This window comes from Manis pentadactyla, chromosome 13 (assembly GCF_030020395.1).
Source record: "Manis pentadactyla isolate mManPen7 chromosome 13, mManPen7.hap1, whole genome shotgun sequence".
In the NCBI taxonomy this organism is placed as follows: Eukaryota; Metazoa; Chordata; class Mammalia; order Pholidota; family Manidae; genus Manis; species Manis pentadactyla.
Window position 1 is genome coordinate 101,194,736 of NC_080031.1, and position 12,667 is coordinate 101,207,402.

The window sequence follows — 12,667 nt, forward strand, 5'->3', positions numbered from 1 at the left end:
ATGGACACTTAGGTTGCTTCCGTATCTTGGCTATTGTAAATAGTGCTGCAATAAACATAGGGGTGCGTATGTCTTTTTGAATCTGAAAACTTGTTTTCTTTGGGTAAATTCCTAGGAGTGGAATTCCAGGGTCAAATGGTATTTCTATTTTTAGTTTTTTGAGGAACCTCCATACTGCTTTCCACAATGGTTGAACTAGTTTACATTTCCACCAGCAGGGCTCCTAAGCTTATTAAAAGCAAAAGCTAAAGTCCTTACTATATTCTACATTTACCATGCTTCTGGAACTCTCTTGGGCAAAAGACCAAGTTTCTTTTTCAGAGTTCCAACCCATTACAGATGATACTTTTGCAAAATACAAATATGTTTCTACAGTGTGAAATTTTTAATTTTATAAGTTTCCAAATACTTATTCTTAACTTTATTTTACCTGTCTCCTTATGGTGCAGTAATAAACAATTTGGAAGTTAGCACTTGCCTTGGGTCATATTTTGAGCAGCATTACTTTACAAGGCCCTACATGATCTGGCCCTTCTAGTCTCAAACCTCATCTCTTACCACCTCCTCGCCTCCACCCTCCCCAACCCTGCTTCAGCCACGCTGGCCTCTTTTACTGTTTTCTTTACCATCCCAAAGACCTCAGAACCTTTGTACTCGCTGATCTGCCTGAAATGCTATCCCCCCAGATATCCTCAAGCTCCTTTCCCCAGTTCACTCAGAATTTGTTCAAATTTCCCCATCAGAGAGGCCTTCCCGAACAATTTTATATAATGAATCAATCCTCAATACTCTGTCCCCTTTCTCTCCACAGTACTTATCATAGTCTGTTTTATATGTTAACTGTCTTCCCCTTACCTCCACTACCCAACTAGAATCTGAAATCCAAATGAACAAGAGCTTCTGCTTCATTCCTGCTATATTCGCAGGGTTTAGCATAGTAGTGCTTGGCACAGAATAGGTGGTCAGATGAATAAATGCCTCCAGCTTCCATCACCATGATCTCCAGCCTCCCTCATCCGTTTTAATTCTCAGATCTGGCCATATGCTTTCGGGTGTCTGAGCCCTTTAACGTGCTGCCCATTTTTGCCAAGGATGTCCTTCCCGAGGAAGTGATATTCACCTTCCAAGACCTAGATTACACGTCTCCTCTTCTGTACAGCCTTCCAGAGAACCACCCTTTCCTCCTAGAGTTGATTCCACAGAGCCCTAGAAAGGCAACTTCCCTTCCTCTTCTGCCCCTTAAGTTCTTTTCTTAGGGCATGTATGGTTTCTAGAGAATTAGGAAGAAAGTCTAAATATAATGGATTCCCCTTCCAGCATTGTGCCCAGCCCAGAGCAGACACCCAGTAAACATCTGTTGAGTGAATGATATGGACTATTGTTTAAGACTTTAATGAATATGGGGCAGAGGGTTGGTTGGTTAAGACGTCCTGAAGAGGCTCCCCCGCAGCCAGGGCAGTCGGAGCCAATTCTTTCTTCTTAGGCCAAGCCCCCGGCCCCTTGAAGCAGCGCCAGAGTTCCTGACATCCCCACTGCCAGGGCGGAGCGCACACAGGCTGGGTTCACACCAGAGTTTATCAGGTCTTCTTGAGGCTTGGGGGCTCCAGGGTCCAGAAAAGGATTCCCGTTCAGTGTCAGGTTACTCACCTTGGGCAGCTCGTCTGGCCGAGGCGCCCTGAGCAGCCTGTTGCAGCTGAGATCAAGCACAGTGAGCTTGGCCGGCAGTCCTTTAGGTACCGTCTCCAGCCCAGCGAACGACAAGTTGAGAGACCTCAGTGCACTGGGCCAGACGCACCCGGGAGCGCCCGGGGTGGTGGCGCGCAGCGAGTTGTGGCTGAGATCTAGGCTGTGGGGTTGCACACCCACAGCCGCCAACGCCACGCACACGCCTCCCGGCGTTTCCATCCCCGCATTGCGAAGCGCTAGATCCCGGAGGGCCGGGAACTTCTGCGGACAGAGCGCGGCGCCCAGCCCGCGCTCGCCCAGTCCCGGATTGTCGGACAGGTCTAGGGTGGTGAGGGCAGGGAAGCTGCGGAGCTCTGCACAGGGGAAGGCAAGCGAGTGTGCTTGCCCAATGCCCAGTACCTGCAGGCCTGGCTTGAGCCACTGCTGCAGCTGCGCGAGCCAGGCACCTCCCGCTGCCCAGGACACATTACGGAGACTGAGGGTGGAGAGCGCAGGCCCAATGGCCTCCAGGGGCGGCGGCGGCATCGTGCCGGTTACGTCCAGGTCCTCGAGCGCCAGCTGTTTGAGCCGCGAGTACCCGAGCGCTCGCAGGAAGGCCCCCAGAAGCGGAGCAGGAATCTGGGCGGCGCCCACCGTGAGCCGCCGCAGGCGCAGAGACCTGACTATGCCAGCGTAGTGCTTTGAGTCGACGTCGGCAGCCTTCAGAAAGTGTCCCAGGCTGCGGCCGCCGCCACGGATCTCCACCTCGACGGCAGTCATACACTGGAAGGCGCTGGACCAGTCGGGCTGCGGGGCGGTGAAGTTGCAGACGCAGCGGACATCGTCGTCGTCCACCGCGCAGGGCTCGGGCGCGTCCGCGGAGACGAGCAGCGGCGGCAGCAGCAGCAGCAGCAGCAGCAGGTCGGGCGCGCGGGCCTGGAAGAGGCGGGTCAGGGCCGCCCTCGCGCGCCCCGCGCGTCCCCACAGCCCCGCTCGGCCGCCCCCACTCACCATGGTCCACGCGGCCTTCAGAGCGTCTGCGTCCCCGGCTCCGGGAAGGGCTCGGCTTCTTTCCCCTCCGCCGCAGCGGCCCTCACCAGCGTGCAGCCTCCACGGGCAGTGGCAACGCGCCGGCGGCCCCTGGGAGTTTATGTAACCCTAGGTGTCACTCTGTCCTTCCTCTCTGAACTCTGGTCACTTCTTTCCACCCAGCCACTCCATTCACTAACCTTCTGGGAAATTTTGCAATAAAAAATGCAGGGAAAGAACTTCCAACATCTGCACTCTCTGGAAGACTCATGTCAGAAGATGATCATCATAAAACCCCAACAAAGATCCACGCACTGCTACAGCTGTAGATGCACCCATCCCCCCAGTTCCTGGACTTGCCATGGGAATGAGGAAGGAGATATCTAAGCTGGCCTGTGCATACAGTAAAACAACAAATTTGACTGGGTCTATACTGTTGGAACTCAACCAAGAATTTGGAGAAGTGCAAATTGTAGCGCTCCAAAGTCTTACAACTACAGACTATTTACTGTTAAAAGAACATATGGCATGTGAACAGTCCCCAGGAATGGGTTGTTTTAATTTGTCTGATTTCTCTCAGACTGTTCAAGTTCAGTTGGACAATATCCACCATATCATAGATAAGTTTTCACAAATGCCTAAGGTGCCTAACTGGTTTTCTTGGTTTCACTGGAGATGGCTGGTAATTACAGATATGCTTTGGTTATGTAACTATACTCCTATTATGTTAATGTGTGTGTGCAATTTAAGTAGTAGCTTAAAACCTATATATGCTGAAGTTACTCTACAAGAAGATATGTCAAAGAAATAATCAATCTTCCCATGTTTTCTTCCGCCTGCTACTTCTATAGCTTTTCTTCTTCCTTCCTAATTACAACCCTTAAATAGAATTCGTGCCTCATATCAAATTTACCGAGTATCATAACTCCTCCAAGTGGTAAAGATACCTCAAGACAAATGCTGGGCATAGAAGCCACAGGGCATAAATATGCAAAGAAGTAAAAAGCTAACCTTTTCAAACAATAAGGCTTCCCTCTCACTTACCAACTTCACATTTCCCTGTATGGCCCCGGAAGATGACTGGTTAGCCAGAGAGGGGTAAGATTCCTCAAGGGAGGAACAACCTAAGACAGGCACAGTCGCAGGGGGGCCATCAGGTGAGAAATTGGGGATCAACAGAGGTGAGGCTTAGAACCTCACCCCCCCTGTTCTGAGAGAAATCTTCTGCATACGTGGATGTTTTATTGCCCTTGTCTAGCTTGGATTAACACATAGTCTACAGGCACACACACACCTGATCATCTACATTTGCTCTCTTACAACACTAAACTATGTTTTCTACCTTTATCTTGTATCTACCTACCACTTCAGCATTTTATTAAAAATAATAATAATAAAGAGAGAAATGTGGTATCCACATATAAATCAAGTATAAAAACCAAATGAGTATTCATATTTGAACTGACTGTTTAGAGTTCATAATGCATGAGCAAAACCGAAAGTTTCTGTGATGACTGCCCTTGTACTGTTCACTATGTAACTTATTCACTATGTAAGAATTTGTTCTACATGTAAGAACTTGTTTGTTATGCCTCAGAAGATTGGAGGCTGATGAAAATTAGGCTTGGGGTGGATTAATGATTGTGCATTGAGCATTGACTCCCCTATACAGAATTTTATTGTCGTTAACAACCATTTGATCAATAAATATGAGAGATGCCCTCACAAAAAAAAAAAAAAAAAAAAAAGGACAGACTTCCAATGGTAAAATAAATTAGTAACCGGGATGTAATGTATAGCATAAGGAATATAGTCAAGATATTGTAACAGCTTGGTAGGGTGATAGCTGGAACCTAGAATTATGTATATAAATGTTCTACCACTGTGTTGTACACTTGAAACTAATGTAATGTAATACTGTGTGTCAACTACCCTTCAATAAAAAATAATTATTAAAAAAAAATGCAGGGAGAGGAGCCGAAACAGGAAGGATCTTGAAGGGTGACTAAGGGCGCTCTGCACCGGGCAGTGCCGCCCGAGGAGTCAGGCGCCCGAAGCTCGTCCGGAGGGTGTGGAGGAAGGAAGGTCCCCAGTGCCTCAGGCCAGGACTCTAACCTCCCCCGCCTGCATCCCAGAGACTCTACCCACTTCGTTTCCTTGACTTTCCCTAGTCTTGGTGGTTACTATTAACCTCCCCTCACCCAAGTCCAGTCTTCCAAATATCCTCAGATATTTAATTGGATATTTTGGGGAGGAGATTGCGAATTTCATCCTATGACTCTAAGGGCTAGAATTAGGTTCAAGAGAAGGAAGCTGGTTTGAAGAACAACACTCATCATCCCCTTTTAGCTGACGTGTTCTATTTTTTCTTTTTTTTTTAAACTTTGTTTATTAAGAAAGTAATAGCTTTCCTAAAGGTAAAGTGTTTAACAGAGACACATCGGCCAAATTGGTCAATATTTTCGTTCCATTTTCTTGTCCTGAAATTGAGAAAAAAGATATTTCTAACACAGTTTTCCCACCTGTACCTAGCTTTCTTCTGCCCTCTGCCCCTCACAATTCCTGTGTCCTAGGAAAGAGAGGCTAGACTATATTGAATGAGGCTTAATTAGTAACTCACCTGTTTTGCCAAGAAAAAAAAACAACAAGTCTCCCAGGGTGGGGCGGAGTGGGGCTATGCATTCACAACAGCCCTCGCAGTTTTGCACCTCTGGTTTTCTGGAGAAAGAGCTACACATACAATGGTTGAATTCTCACTTCCCCTGTTTTCCAGAAATAGCTTCACATATGTCCCCATTCCAAACAAGGAAGCTTCACCAGTCCACAATGTGCCTTCTGTGTCCTGTTGGGCATGCCCTGATGCTCTCAGCCATACTAAGGCCAGCCAGGTCACTGGGACATCCCTGGGTACCAACATGTGAGTAGAGCTCAGTGTTATATATACTGACTCTGCAGTCTCAGCTGCCTTGGAATTGCAGCTCTACTACTGATGTTGTGAGCCTTGGGCAGGTTCCTGGGCCTCAGACTTCTGGGCTTCTGCTTTGTAAAATGGAGATAATAGTAGTACCTGTTTAAAAGGCGCTCTAGATTAGGGGTGCAAGCTAAGAGGAGCAATAATGGTTCTGCAAGGATCCCCCCTCACACCTCGATTCAACAAATATCTATCATCTGCCTACCGAGTCCAGGGCTGGTGCAAAGCCCTCAGATGTGAACATGATCATCACACAGTCCCTCAAGTACTCTAGTAGGTAGGGGAGGCAAACAAGGACAGTCAAGACCTATCCCCAGCCAGAGTATGATACACAGCAGGTACTCAGTAAATGGCTATCTGGGGACTGGTTGGATACTGGGCTTGGAGACAAGATGTGGAGACAGGATGATGAGCTGCAGATATGTAACTAGATGTTTTGTGGAAGATATTGAAGCCTTCATCAGTTGACTCCAAGAGGTGGAATTAAATTCAAGGGAAGGAAGTTGGTTTGAAGAACAATGATCTTTCCTGGATTTGTTATTACTTATAACAATCACATATCCCCCTTCAGCTTCCTCCTAAGTAATGGTTTTTGCCTAAGTAATGGCTTTCTAAAAATTACAGGCCACCAATACAAATTCTTAAGTGTTACCAGGACTCTATTCTCTTGGAGCTGGGAAGGGGCTTTGGGAGGTGACAAGTACACTATAAGTTAATGACAGTTGCAAAAAGGGTATGGAGAAGTATATGGTGTTATACACTCTAATAAAAGGAGCACTGATCCAGTAGTTCTGAGTAGGGGACATTGAAGATGAGATCTTAAGGATGGTGTTAATTAAGGGAAAAATGCTGTTTGGGGTGGAAGGAAGGGCAGAGACAGGGCTGTAGGCAGAAGAACAGCCTGTTCAAAAGCCCAGAGGAGGAAAAAAGCAGGTCCCCTTTAGGGAACAAAGAGAAGATCCCAGGAGGGGTGAGTAAAACGAAGCATGCTTCCAATAGAGAGTAGAGAGGTATGCAGGGATTATACCATGTAGGGCTTAGCTGGCCAGAATTCCGATTTTGAGGGTAGGAACACGGTTTTTACTTCACCGGTGTTTCCCCAGTACCTGTATTAGTGGCGCTCAAACTTTGGTGAAACAATTACTTTACCCAAAAAATAATGAGGGTCACTTTTATGCAGAATAGTGAAGTAGTTATATGTTTGCCTCATTTTCCTCACACGCCTGAAATGGGGATAAATTGTCATGGTGAACATGTAAGAAGGTAATGCATGACCAGGGTTTGGCCAGCGCTCATCAGTGGGAGCCGTGTTTAGTGAATTGGTGTTCCATATCTTCCTACAGCTCCGTGTGGTTTTGAACCGTTCGTCTAAGGTGTGCTAAGGGTAGGGAGGTTATGTTTGCAGAGTGGAAAGTGACGCACTGATCGGGGGCAGTCTGTGTCTAGGTTGAGTTACTTTCATTCCTAGAATTGGGGAGAAAAACCACACATCGGCGGAGTGGGTGTTGTCCCGCGTGTTGCCCCGCCCCGCCCCGCTCCAAACCTCCCCTTCGCCCCTCCCCTCCTTTCCCCGCCCTCCGCCCACATCACGTTGCGCCGCGCCCCGCCCATTCACCCTCCCGTCCTGTCCTGCACTGAGGCTGCGCGGTGCCTACCTTCCTCTAAACTGTGGCCTGCTTCCCCTGCTCTGCCCCGAGCGCGTTTTCCCAGCCCCACCATGTGGAGCAGACTGCAGGGCCGCCTCCGGCCGGTGGGCTGTGGGGTGGAGGAGCTACGGCGTCGCCGGCGAGAGCGGGAAGCAGGTGCGGGCTGACCGGAGGACGGAGGGTATAACGACTGGAGATAGCGTGACCGGGGGGAGACGGGGTTCTGTGTTTTGGGTGCCCTACCCATGCTCATCCGGCTCCTTTGCCCCCAGAACTGCGGATTGCGCGGAGGGAGCAGCAGCTGGTCAGCAAGAGGCTGCTGAGAGATGACGCCCCGGGGGAAGCTGAAGAGGGATATGTGATTGGGATCCTCGGGGAAGCCGAGGTGAGAGGGAAGCGTGCGTGCTGAGGTCTACTCTGGCTGGCCCCAAATTCCTTGTTAGAGTATTCCAGGAACGCCCCAAACCTGAACGCAGCCCCTTCAACACCTCCATCCATCCAGTGGGCCAAGCCAGAAACCGGGGGAACATCCTCAACAACTCCATCCCACATCCACGCATCAATGCATCATCAAGGCCCAGCCTGAAGAGTTCTGGAGTCTACATGCCTCGCCATCGCAGTTGTCCCTACACTCTAACTTGGATACTTACAGAAACCTCCTAAGCAGTTAGTGTGATTAGTATCATGCCTCCAAGCAAGTTGTACGTCGTGCTCCCCTCACCCCACTTCATTTCCATTCTCCACACATCAGTCAGATGTCTCATTTAAAAACATAGAGACCAAGATCCTTCCTGTGACCTAAAAAGTCCAGCACCACACCGTCTAACCTCTGCCTACCTCCAGCCTTATCAGCTTACTCATCTTAGCCAAACTGGCCCCTTTTCAGTTCTTGGAACAATATACTAGGCTCTTTCTGGTCTCAAGGCCTTTGCATTTACTGCATCTAAAGTGGGTCCATTTTAGTATTCTGTCTTGACAGCCTGTTTACAGAATACTAATCATACTAACTGCTTGTTTATTATCATTTCTTCAAGGAGACTTTAAATCCACGGGAACCTAGACCCTACCTTATTCATCATCATTGAAAATTGAAATGCCTGTACAGTATCTGGCATATAGTAGATGCTCAGTATTTATTGACTAAGTGAATGAAATAGTTTTAGTTCATTTATTCATTCAGCAAGCATTGGGCATCCCCTGTGTTATATTATCTATGTTTACATGCATGGTTTATAAAGCACTATGTCAAGGTTATACCATATGCTCGTTGTGCTTACTTTATGCCAAGACATTATGCTAGGTACTGATATACACAAGCTATAGAGTCCCTTTCTCTGAAGCGCTCATAGCCCAGTGGAAGAGACAGGTGTAACTGTCACGTGTCATGAAGGAAACATGAAGCACAATAGAAACTCCAAGACTATCAGAGGATTCCAGAAAGAGCTAATTTCCCACAGGACCAGAACTCTTAAGGGAGTGGAGGACCTGGGGAGGGGATCCCAGGCAAGAGGAATAGATGGTGCAAAAGCTGGGAAGCATTAAAAACCAAGTCAGGTTTGCATTAGGTGGTGTTGGAGTATAGGTTGCATGGAGGATGGCAGGAAGGTTACAACAGTTTTAAATGTTATTCATGAAAATAACCCCGTGAAAAGGCAGCATTGATGTTATTCCTGTTTTTCAGGTGGGAAATTCAGGTTTAGGTTCCTTATAGAATACATGGCAGGGCTGGCATTAAACCCAGTTGTTTGTTTTGTCCATCCTACTGTAAAGTGGGCACTTATTAGCCATGTTAGTGTGAATGACAAGTTCAAGAGATGGTGCAATACTGGCTCACAGGTGAAGTGAGCGGAGCATGACTTACAACCTGCTTTTTTCATGTCTCCTCTCCCTACGCTGGTCTCCAGATCCAGCAATTCCTGCATTTAGCCAAGCGGGGGACAGAGGAAAAGGAGAGACAGAGGGCTCTGGTCCGCCTTCGTCGGGGCTTACAGCACCCTGAGACACAGCAGACCTTCATCTGGTCAGTGTGAGTGGTGTGAGTGGGGGGCTGGTGCTCTGAGGGATGGACAGGAGTGTGGAAGGGATCGGCCACAGGCTGAGCAGGACTCTGGTGCCCACTCACGTAGGCTGGAGGGCAGCATGCGGACCCTGGTCGGACTCCTGACCAGCAGCCAGGCCCTGCTGCAGCTCGAGGCGGCTCGGTGCCTTCACGAGCTCTCTCACTCGGAGCAGTCTGCGGTCGCTGAGGCCTGCCTGCCAGCCACGTCCTACCTTCTGACCTACCTCTCCAGTCACAGCTCAGACTTCATAGTAAGCCCTGTCTCCCTTCCTACCTTGTTGTCAGATTTTAGAAGTGTGCTTTTGGGTCCAGTTTGAGCTGGCAGAGGGAAGAAAACCTGTTTCCCCTGATGTGTCCAGCCACACAGATACCTGTCATCTCCCATTAGTCCCTTGTGCCCAGAGCCTCAGGCAAGGCTGTAGTGTCGTGTGCCCCACCCCTCACCCCCAGGCTTGAGGCGGGCCAAGCCCAGTGCCTTTGGTGTCTGTCCTGCTCTCAGGAACTCTGTCTGTATACACTGGGAAACCTGATCGTGGAAAGTGAAGCTGTGAGAAGGCAGCTGCTGCCACAGGGCATTGTTCCAGCCTTGGCTGCGTGCATCCATGTGAGTATCCATCTCCTTTCTCCCTCCCTGGGTAACCTTCCCCTCACTTGTCTCCACATGCCCCACCTGCTTTGGTTAGGCAGTTTGTCTTTGTCCTGTACTAAGGGGTTGAAAGTCTCAGAAAATCTTACGGCCCAGCTCCCAGCGTCAGATCCCTACCCTGTCTGCTTCTAGTCCCCACATCTGACTGTGCTGGAAGCCCTTGGATATGCCTTGTCCCAGCTTCTGCAGGCTAAGGAAGCTCCTGACATGATCATCCCGTAAGTAAAATTGTATCTCCAGATGCGCAGGCAGGTGTGACCTACTTGGTAGTATAGCCCCTGGATGCCTTATCAAGTCTTGTTTCCAAAGCTGTTGTACATTTTAACTCCATGTGTCTGGCTGGGAAGAACTTTACATTTGGACACTTTCCTACCTGCTGTTAGGGTTTGGAAAGAGTGACTGGCATCTTGCTTTCTGTGGTTCCTGCTCATAGCTCTTCTTTTGCTGGCAGCTCTGTCCTGGGCTCCCCTCTCCCCCAGCACATGCTGCGACTGTTGCAACCTGGTCCAAAGCTGACCCTTGGGCTTGCTGTGGAGTTTGCCTGGTGCCTTCACTACATCATCTGCAGGTAACAGGTCAATTGGGAAAGTGCCACAGACCTCCCCTGGGGCTCCCTTTCATGACACTTAAGTTTTTGAACTTTGGTTTCTGGAATTGGGGTGTTTTCTTCCTTCTGTGGTCAGGCCCTAGACTGTTTGCCAACTTAAAGGTGGGGTTGACTGAGTAGCGACTGCTTGCTTCCTATTGCCCAGCCAGGTCAATAACACCCTGCTGATCACCCATGGGGCTTTGTCCACTCTGGGGCTACTGCTGTTGGACGTTGCTGGGGCTGTCCTGAGAACTGAGGATGCAGGACTGGAGCTGGTAGGTGAAAAGAACTGGTCAAGATCTGGGCGGCCTTTCTTCCTACTCTGCTCCTCCTCCAGTCTGAAGATGGTCTCTTCCTCCTTACATCTGACCCCCCAACTGGTCTTTGCAGGTTGCGTGCCCTGTGCTTCGGTGTCTAAGCAACTTGCTAACGGAGGCAGCAGCAGAGGCCGTGGAAGAGCAGATGCAGCTCGGAGATGAGCGTGTCATGGCAGCCTTATTTATCCTTCTGCAGTTTTTCCTCCAGAAACAGCCCAGCCTGCTTCCGGAGGGCCTCTGGCTCCTTAACAACCTCACTGGTACACACCATAATCTGTCTGAGCCTGGCCCTTAGATACTGGGAGTTCTTCCTCATGGCCTGGGCTGAGGCAGGGTAGGAATGGGGGGGATGCAGTTTAGGCCTCAGCCTGAGGGACCTCATCCTGACGTTTTCCCTTTCAGCAAACAGTCCCGGTTTCTGTACCTCCTTGCTCTCCCTGGATTTGATTGAGCCCCTCTTGCAGTTGTTGCCAGTATCTAATGTGGTCAGTGCACTGGTAGGTATTGGGGCCACGTGAGTTGGAGACACAATGGGAGCAGGCTTAAGCCCTCTGAAGCGCCCCTAGCTGAGAGCGGGCTGCTATGGATGGCTTCAGGGCCAGACCACTCTAGGTCTGAGTCCCTAAACTGTGGTTTTACTAGTTACTTAACTAAGGGCAAATCAACTAACCCCCTTGTTTTAGTTTCTTCATTTATTATTAGCAATAGTAATCCTGAGGGTTACTGTGGGGATTACAGAACATGCATATGAAGTGCTTGGCACACTGCCTGGGCATGTGATCAACACTCCATATCTTAGCTATCATTACAATCTAGCTTTCATCAGTTGTGGGGACTGTGTATACCTATCTGTCCACAGGTGCTCACAGTTCTGTGCAACGTTGCAGAGAAGGGTCCTGCTTACTGCCAGCATCTGTGGCCAGGGCCCCTGCTCCCCTCTTTGCTTGGCATGCTGGCCTTGTCCGACACTGAAGTTGTAGGCCAGAGTTTGGAACTGTTGCAACTGCTGTTCCTCTATCGGCCAGAGGTAGGTTTCCGGCCCTGTTCCCCAATCCTCACTCTGAAGCCTCTGGCCTCACCATGGCCCCCTTCCTTCCGGTCCTAACTATAGTTGCTTTTCTGGGCCTGGGTAACCTATGTGAGCTTTAGGTTAGAACTTCCATCCTCTTCTTGGGAATGCATTCTCTCGCAAGAACAGGTGGGCTAACCCATAAGGCTGTGGGAATCAAGTATTAGGGCATAGGGACCCAGATAATAAATCCGTTCCTTCCCTGCCCTCAGGCTGCCCGGGCCTTCCTGCAGGAGTCAGGGCTGCAGGCCCTGGGAAGGCATGAGGCGGCGGCACAGCTACAGGATCGTGTGCATGCTCTCCAGCAGACAGCTCTTCATGGGTGACATAGCTTCTCAGTGTTACTCACTCCACTCGGCACTCCTGCCCCCACCCCCCAAGTGGGGGCTTCCTTGCTCACAGAGCCCCTTTTGGGGGTTTAGAACCATAATGTCGTCTCATGCTCTCTGCTCCCACACCTAAGCGTAAGCCAAAACCTTTGGACCCCAGCTCCTCTTCTTTCACCCAGTGTGGTCCAGGCAGGAGACCAGAAGGAACTTGATATTGTCTCTTTCACTGGGGGCCCTGGAATCCCCTTTTTTTGCTCCAGCAGCTGGTGGCTTTTGATGGGACAGAATAAAGTTTTATTTATTTTTACATTAAATTGCTTTGACTCAGTAGTTGCACAATAAAGGGT

At 49.4% G+C, this 12,667-nt stretch overlaps 2 protein-coding genes across 11 annotated transcripts; one reads left to right on the forward strand and one right to left on the reverse strand.

The window, feature by feature from the left end:
• Positions 1–1,371: 1,371 nt before the first annotated feature.
• On the reverse strand, positions 1,372–2,925 carry CD14 (CD14 molecule). The gene is made up of 2 exons (XM_057490967.1): positions 2,677–2,925; positions 1,372–2,601 (listed from the first exon to the last, which is right to left on the reverse strand). Exons 1-2 carry the CDS (start codon positions 2,677–2,679, stop codon positions 1,480–1,482), a joined length of 1,125 nt encoding a protein of 374 aa, XP_057346950.1. The 5' UTR covers positions 2,680–2,925; the 3' UTR covers positions 1,372–1,479.
• A 4,345-nt stretch (positions 2,926–7,270) lies between these two features.
• On the forward strand, positions 7,271–12,605 carry TMCO6 (transmembrane and coiled-coil domains 6). 10 transcript variants are annotated; one of them, XM_036896205.2, is made up of 12 exons: positions 7,271–7,467; positions 7,584–7,696; positions 9,216–9,337; positions 9,438–9,621; positions 9,870–9,974; positions 10,149–10,234; positions 10,450–10,584; positions 10,769–10,880; positions 10,996–11,182; positions 11,325–11,419; positions 11,782–11,949; positions 12,204–12,605. In XM_036896205.2, exons 1-12 carry the CDS (start codon positions 7,383–7,385, stop codon positions 12,315–12,317), a joined length of 1,506 nt encoding a protein of 501 aa, XP_036752100.1. In that variant the 5' UTR covers positions 7,271–7,382; the 3' UTR covers positions 12,318–12,605. The 10 variants fall into 10 exon arrangements, with proteins under 10 accessions (XP_036752100.1, XP_036752111.1, XP_036752138.1 ...); XM_036896216.2 differs by having other exon boundaries at positions 9,216–9,331; XM_036896226.2 differs by having other exon boundaries at positions 7,272–7,467; positions 10,468–10,584.
• Positions 12,606–12,667: the final 62 nt, after the last annotated feature.